General features: G+C 69.1%; 1 protein-coding gene across 1 annotated transcript; it reads right to left on the bottom strand.

Annotated features, from left to right (window-relative positions):
* Nucleotides 1-3,432, bottom strand: IRF5 (interferon regulatory factor 5). The gene is made up of 8 exons (XM_036400570.2): nt 3,262-3,432; nt 2,756-2,942; nt 2,512-2,564; nt 2,390-2,420; nt 2,033-2,314; nt 1,228-1,617; nt 830-948; nt 1-755 (listed from the first exon to the last, which is right to left on the bottom strand). Exons 1-8 carry the CDS (start codon nt 3,430-3,432, stop codon nt 522-524), a joined length of 1,467 nt encoding a protein of 488 aa, XP_036256463.1. The 3' UTR covers nt 1-521.
* Between the last annotated feature and the right edge of the window lie 3,481 nt (nt 3,433-6,913).

Genomic DNA, 6,913 nt, shown 5'->3' with positions numbered 1-6,913 from the left:
TTTTTTTTTCCCCTTTTTCAGGGTTTTCTTTGGTTTGATTTTGGGGTAGGAGGCGGTGGCTCGAGTGCGGGCAGGGCGGGCGGGCGCATGCGGTTCCCTCCGGGGGTGTGTAGCCATCTCGAGAACAATAAAAAACAACAAAAAACTGAAAAAATAAATTAAAACCTCCTAAGGTCCCTCTGGTTCTCCTCCCAGGGCTGGGGCTGCTTTGTGCCCCCCCATCCCTGGCAGCTCCAGGTCCAAGGTGGCCCCAGCCCTGTTTTCTTGCTGTTTCCCCCCAAAATCCCAGGGGGATTATCCTTGGCAGTGCAGGGAGGGGTGCAGAGCTGCCCCAGGGCGGGGGGTCACAGTCCCCTTTCACTGCAGAGCACCCTGGTGCTGGTCCCTGCCAGCTCTGGGGGGACAGGCATGGGGACTGGGGTAGGGACAGGGGTGAGGACGGTGCTGGGTGGCCCCACCAGCCGAGCTGGCCACGGAGGGACTCACCCCGGCTGGCAGTGCCAGCTGTGCCCGTGTCCCTGTCAGTGGGGCAGGGGCCCGGGTGGCAGCGCCCAGGGCCCCGCGGAGGGGCCGGGCGGGGGCTGCGCCGGCGGCAGCCGCTGGTGGCTCTGCCAGAGCTGGTGCAGCTCCTTGAACTGCTCCACCATCCTGTCCTTGAGGTCGGGGTGCGAGATCTGCAGCGGGATGCTGTCGGCCGACCAGGACAGCTCCCCGGAGAACATCTCCAGCAACAGCCGCGCCGCCACCGGCACCACCTGCGGGAGCCACGGGGCGTCACCGGGGCAGGGACCCCGCCGTGCTCCGGGACAGCCACGGGCCGGCCCCTCACCTGCACCGTGATCAGCTTCTTCTCCTTGGGCTTCTGGTCCGGCCACTCCTCGCCGAAGCAGAGGAAGATCTCAAAGGGAGGCGGGGTGGGGGTCTGCCCCTTCTGGAACTGGATGAGGCCTGCAGGGCCAACACCGAGGTGAGGGACAGGATGGGACCTCATGCCTGCCTGGACCACCAGCACCCCACTGAGGGCAACCCCGAGAGCCAGCTGGTGACCCCCATCCCAGCTCTGTTCCCACGTGCCACCTGGTGTCCCCACCATTCCAGCTGGTGTCCCCATTGCACATTTGTCCCCTGATGCCACCACGTGCCTGGTGTGCCCCCACCCCAGCTGGCCTCTCCATCCCAAACCATTGCTCTCAAGGGACACAGGGCCACCTCCCCTTCCCCTCTGACCGTTGAGGAAGCCCTCGAGGCTGAAGAGCTTGGTCCTTGTCTCCCTCTGGATGGGGTTGGGGCCAGGCTGGGGCGTGGCACAGGGCCCAGTCCAGAAGACCTTGCACTGGCAGAGCCGGAGGGCGAAGAGGTCCTGGCCCTGGAGCTCCAGGATGAGCCCTCGGTCCAGCACGTCCAGCAGCTGGTGGGTGTAGAAGCGCTGCTTCTCGTTGGGAATGGTGTCAGGAGCAGGGAAGGGCACCTGCTCCAGCGTCAGCGGCCCGAAGAGCTCCTCCTGCTCCCGCGTGGGCTCCAGGCTGCTGTGGAACAGCCGGCAGCCGTGCGGGTTGCTGACGGTCAGGGCGCACACCTGGCGGCCCCGGTACTGGAACTTCAGCTCCAGGTCAGTCACTGCCGGGGGCACACGGGGTCAGTGGGGCCGGGAGCACCCCAGGGCCACCCCATGCACCCCATGGCCACCCTCATCCCTCCCACGGCCACTCTGTGCCCACAGTCACCCCAATCCAGCCACCCCATGGGCACCCCATGGCCACCCTTCATCCATCCCACAGCCACTCTGTGCCCACAGTCACCCCAATCCAGCCACCCCACGGCCACCCTCTGGCCACCCTCACCCAGTGACCCTGTGGCCGCTCCCGTCCATCCCATGGCTACTCCACACCCATGGCCACTCTGTCCCACCATCCCATGGCCACCCCACAGCCATGGCCACTCTGTCCCACCCCCATGGCCACCCACCCCAGTCCTTCCAGCCCCCACACCCATGGCCAGCCCAGCCAGCTCCCCCGGCCCCAGCCCTGCTCACGTGGCAGCATGTGGGGGCTGACGAGCAGGTCAGGGATCAGGTGCTCTGTTGGTGCCACCGGGCAGCTGGACGAGGGTCCTGGGGGGCCCAGGGGGGGCCCCATCTCAGCGAGGGCGCCGGGGAGCAGCTCAGGGGCCCCGTGGGTGCCCCCTGCCTCCCCCTGGATCAGCGCCGGGGGGGGAGCCCCAAAGGGCCCCCCCGGGGGGCACTGGGTGGCAAAGGGGGGAGCCTCCTCCTTGGGCCAGGGGTAGGGGGGCAGCAGGTCCCCCCTGTGCTGCGTGTCTGGAGCAGAGAGGGGGGTCACAGGCTGCACCCAGCCCCCCTGACACCCCGAGCCACCCTGAGCCCCCCACTCACCATCGATGCTCAGGGATGTCATCTCGTGGAGCTGCGGGGCAGAGTGGGCGTTACAGGGACCACCCCGGCCCTCTGGGGCATCCCTGGTGTGGGGATTCCCCCACCGCGAGCCCCCCAGATACCTGGCTGACGTCTTCCTCCCCGCTGCAGCCATAGTCATCCTCATCCCCCCCATCTGCAAGGGAGAGAGGGGCTGGGAAATGCAGAGGGAACCTGGGGTGCTGGGGGGGATATTGAGGGGTCCTGGGGACTCATGGGGCACTGAGGCTTCACAGGGGGTGGGTCCCTTGTGGGGGGGGGGGCAGGTCTCTGTGGGGCGCTGGGACTTCGGGGGCTGCTCAAAGGCCTCCCCAGAGCCCCCCGTACCTGCGCCCCCGGGGGGCTCCTCGCAGAGCTCGTAGATGCGGAAGGGCTGGGCCGGGGAGCAGCGGGGCCCGTCCAGCAGCAGCCGGAACTCGCGGCTCTTGTTGAGGGCGCAGCGCAGCGTGGCCTTCCAGCGGGGGGGGTCCGGCGGGTCCCCGGCCCGGAACCGGCCCGTCTCCTGCGCCCACGCCTGCGCGGGGGTCAGCGCGGCACCCCCGGCCTGCGGGTCCCGCCAGCCCCCACCCCGTGCGCCCCATCATCCTTGTCACCCCCATCCCGTGCGCCCCATCATCCTTGTCCCGCCACCCCCATCCCGTGTGCCCCCACCATCCTTGTCACCCCCATCCTGTGTCCCTCGTCACCCATCACCCTGTCACTCCTGCCCCTTGTCCCCCATATGCCACTGTCACCCACCCCATCACACATCACCCCTATCCCATGTCCCCAGGTCCCCATTGTCCCCGTCCCACGAGCCCATTGTCACTCCCGTCCCGTGTCCCCGGTGTCACCTTGAAGATGGTGTCGTGGTCCTGGGGTCCCGGGGGGTTCCTGGTGGCGTGTCCCCAGGGGATGACGAAGCGGCGGCGCTCGGGGTCGAGCCAGCGCAGCCCCGGGAAGCGCCGGCTGCTCACCTGGGCCACCAGCCAGGGCTTGAGGCGCACCCGCCGCGGGGGCTCCATGGCCCGGGGGCACCGCCGGGCGCCGCCCTCCCTCCCGAAAGAGGAACCGGCCCCGCACGGTCCCGCGGGGCAGCCCCGGTTCCGCTTTCAGGGCCGGGAGGGTGCGGGAACCCCCCCGAGCTCTGCCTCCCCCGGGGGTGTCGGGGGCGACACCCGCAGCCGAAAGCAGAAGCTGCGGTGGCTTCGGGGAAAGAAAAGAGGAGCTGAGAAGGGGAGGGGACACGAGGGACAGGAGGGACAGGGGACACACAGAGGGGAGAGTGGGACACAGGGAACGTGGGATGTGAGGGGGACGGAGGGAACACGGGACAGCGGACACGAGGGACAAGGGGAGGGAGTCACGGGGACACAGAGTGGACAAAGGGAGTACAAAGGGGACAGGGGACACACGAGGGATGGGGGACACATGTAGTGACACTGGGACGTGGAGGGACACGGGAAACGTACGGGAGACAGGGGACATGGAGAAGGGAGGAGGGACACGGGTGACATGAGGAGAGAGGGGACACGGGATGGAGAGGGCATGGTCAGAGGATGAGCGGGGACGGGGGACACAGAGTCAGGGGGTGGCACACGAGGGATGGGGGGACACGGAGAGCACATGGGGGACACGGGAACTCCCGACCACGGTCCTTGCGCAGTCACAGGAGCCCCGCGAGGGGAGCCCCCCGCTCCCCGCGGGTCCCCGCCGGTCCCCCATGGCGGGGCAGCGCCCACGCGTGTCCCACGGACGGGCCCGGCCGCGGCACCGCGCTGGGCACGGCGCGTCCGGGGCTGCCGCCCCCCTCGCGGACCGGGCACTGTCCCCGCGTGTCCCCGCGGCTTTCCCCGGCATCTCAGCATCGCCCCGCCACTGCCCCGGCCCCCTTCCCACGGCCCCCTCCCCACGGGGTCCCATCCCGCGGACTCCCCGCGCCCGTCGGGAGCGGTCCCGGGTCTCACCTGCGCTCGGGGCCGCTCCCGGCGCCGCCGCCCGGCGCTTCCGCACGCGGGGCCGGGCGTGGGCGTGGGGCGAGACCGGCCGGGACCGCCCCGGGACACGGGGCGTGGAGCGGGGCTCCCGGTGTCCCCACGGGACCCCCCCCCGTGTCACTCCTCTGGTGTCCCTTCGAGCCCCCCCCCGTGTCCCCCCTCCTTCTTCCCCTATGACCCCCCGTGTCCCCACCGTCGTGTCCCCTCCCGGATCCCGCCCCGTCTGCCCGGCTGTCAGCCCGCACTGCTGGCAGACCCTCATTAACATAGGTTTGCATATATTTGCATACACAGGATCCATTTCCCTCTCCACGTGACGCACGGGGATCTCCGCGGTGGGCGGGAACACCGGGGCTCCTTTGCGGGCTTTGATTGGTCACAGTCTTTGTCATTCATCTGTGGGCGCGCCCACGCTCCCGCCCCTGAGCCCCGCCCCGAGCCAGCTGTCTGTCAATGAGGGGGCGTGGTTTCGATGGGCGTGACCAAGGGCGGCAACAACGTATCTGGAATGGGCGGGGCCTGGCCCGGGGCGGGGGCGGGGCTGCTCGCATGGCAATGAGCAGGGGGCGGGGCCTGTCCCGGGGCGGGGCGGGGCCGGGGCCGGGGGCGGGGCTGCTCGCATGGCGCCGGGCGCGCCCCGCCGCACGCCGGGCCCCCTCGGTGCCCCCCGCGCCCCCCCGGTGCCGCCGCCCCGCCCCGGGAGGAAGAACCGAAGGAGGTACCGGGACTCCCCCTGCCCTGGGCCCCGCCGGTGAACGGGAGCCCGACATGCTGCCACGCGGGGGCGGGGTGCGGATGTGTCCCCGGCGGTGCCGCTGTCGGGATGTCCCCGGGGGGACGGAGGGGACTCGGGGGCCCCGGCGGGCTTGGGCCAGTCTCGCCCCGTTTAACTCGCAGATCTCAGGGGTTTAATGTTATTTTTCGCCCCGATCCCGGTGCGACCGCTGGGAACGGGAGCGGGGCTTTCTGGAGGGGAGCGCAGATCCCGGGGAGTGCTCGGAGAAAGGAGCGGATCCCCCTGGATTCAGGGTGGTGGTGGGAGAGTAGAGTCCCGTGCATTCCCGGGAGAAGAGAAGCTCAGATCCCGGTGGATTCCCGGGGAAGAGGCTCAGACCCCTGTGAGTAGGGGGTAGGAGCGGAGCAGGTGGATTCCCGGCTGGATCACTGACTGCTCTGCAGCTTATCCCACCACGCTGCCTGTTCCTGCCCTGTCCGTGCTTTTCCCGGGATCCCAGCTGATCCCGAGGGACAGCTGCAGCCTGTGCGAGTCTGGCCGCAGGCCAGGGCCTGATCCCGGATGGGGAAAGGCACCCAAGGCTTGGGGTGCTGAAGGGATGTGTCCCCCCGGACCCCAGGGGGATCTGCTCAGGCCTCACTGGGGGTTTCTCCACAGTGGGATCCGGGGTGGGTGAGCAGCAGCACGGAGCATCTCGGCTGGGATTCTGGGAAACGGGGGGTTTGGTCACGGGGACAAAATGGGGGAAAACCTCGGGGTTTGGGTCATCCTGCAGTCGCTCCTTCCACCCCAAACCGGTGCTGCTGCCGTTGCATTCCGCTGGGTTGGGGTTTCCTCCCAGCCCGGCACAATTCACCCTCCTCTTCACTTGGTATTTTTGCGGAAAGAGAAACCGGAATAAATCTCCGGATCACCTCGTGGCCGTGGCCATGAGAGGGAGCCTCAGAACTGCCCACGCCGGAGCTGCTCCGATGGTGTTGGACGGGATTCCCTGGAGCTGGGCGGCTGCTCCCCGGGCCAGCCGCTGCTCTGGGTGCCATCCCCAGGGACTGGCTTTTGGGGCTACTTCAGGCGGGTTTGGGCCATGCAGGGGGAGCCTGTGGAAGCACGGCTCCAGCGCTTTCTCCTCCCTGATTTGGTGGCTGGGAGCTGGGATGTGCTGCCGAGGAGCTGCCTGGGGTGCCGGCTCTGCTCTGGGATGGAGGTGCATCCATCCCCTCGGCGGGCCGGCTCTCTGGCTCTGCTCCGGGATGGAGGTGCATCCATCCCCTCGGCGGGCCGGATTTCCAGCTCTGCTCTGGGATGGAGGTGCATCCATCCCCTCGGCGGGCCGGATTTCCAGCTCTGCTCCGGGATGGAGGTGCATCCATCCCCTCGGCGGGCCGGCTCTCCGGCTCTGCTCCGGGATGGAGGTGCATCCATCCCCTCGGCGGGCCGGATTTCCAGCTCTGCTCCGGGATGGAGGTGCATCCATCCCCTCGGCGGGCCAGATTTCCAGCTCTGCTCCGGGATGGAGGTGCATCCATCCCCTCGGCGGGCCGGCTCTCCGGCTCTGCTCCGGGATGGAGGTGCATCCATCCCCTCGGCGGGCCGGATTTCCAGCTCTGCTCCGGGATGGAGGTGCATCCATCCCCTCGGCGGGCCGGATTTCCAGCTCTGCTCCGGGATGGAGGTGCATCCATCCCCTCGGCGGGCCAGATTTCCAGCTCTGCTCCGGGATGGAGGTGCATCCATCCCCTCGGCGGGCCGGCTCTCCGGCTCTGACGCTCCCTG

This window comes from Molothrus ater, chromosome 5, assembly GCF_012460135.2.
Source record: "Molothrus ater isolate BHLD 08-10-18 breed brown headed cowbird chromosome 5, BPBGC_Mater_1.1, whole genome shotgun sequence".
In the NCBI taxonomy this organism is placed as follows: domain Eukaryota; kingdom Metazoa; phylum Chordata; class Aves; order Passeriformes; family Icteridae; genus Molothrus; species Molothrus ater.
This window is presented reverse-complemented; position numbering and strand designations above follow the sequence as displayed.

Bases quoted from the DNA above. Each gene is read 5' to 3' on its own strand.
- IRF5 (XM_036400570.2), bottom strand. From the start codon at position 3,432: ATGGAGCCCCCGCGGCGGGTGCGCCTCAAGCCCTGGCTGGTGGCCCAG. The intron at 2,565-2,755 runs GTACGGGGGGCT...TCTCCCTTGCAG, and splicing joins GGAGCCCCCCGGGGGCGCAG to ATGGGGGGGATGAGGATGAC. The intron at 1,618-2,032 runs GTGAGCAGGGCT...TGCCCCCGGCAG, and splicing joins CAGCCCCCACATGCTGCCAC to TGACTGACCTGGAGCTGAAG.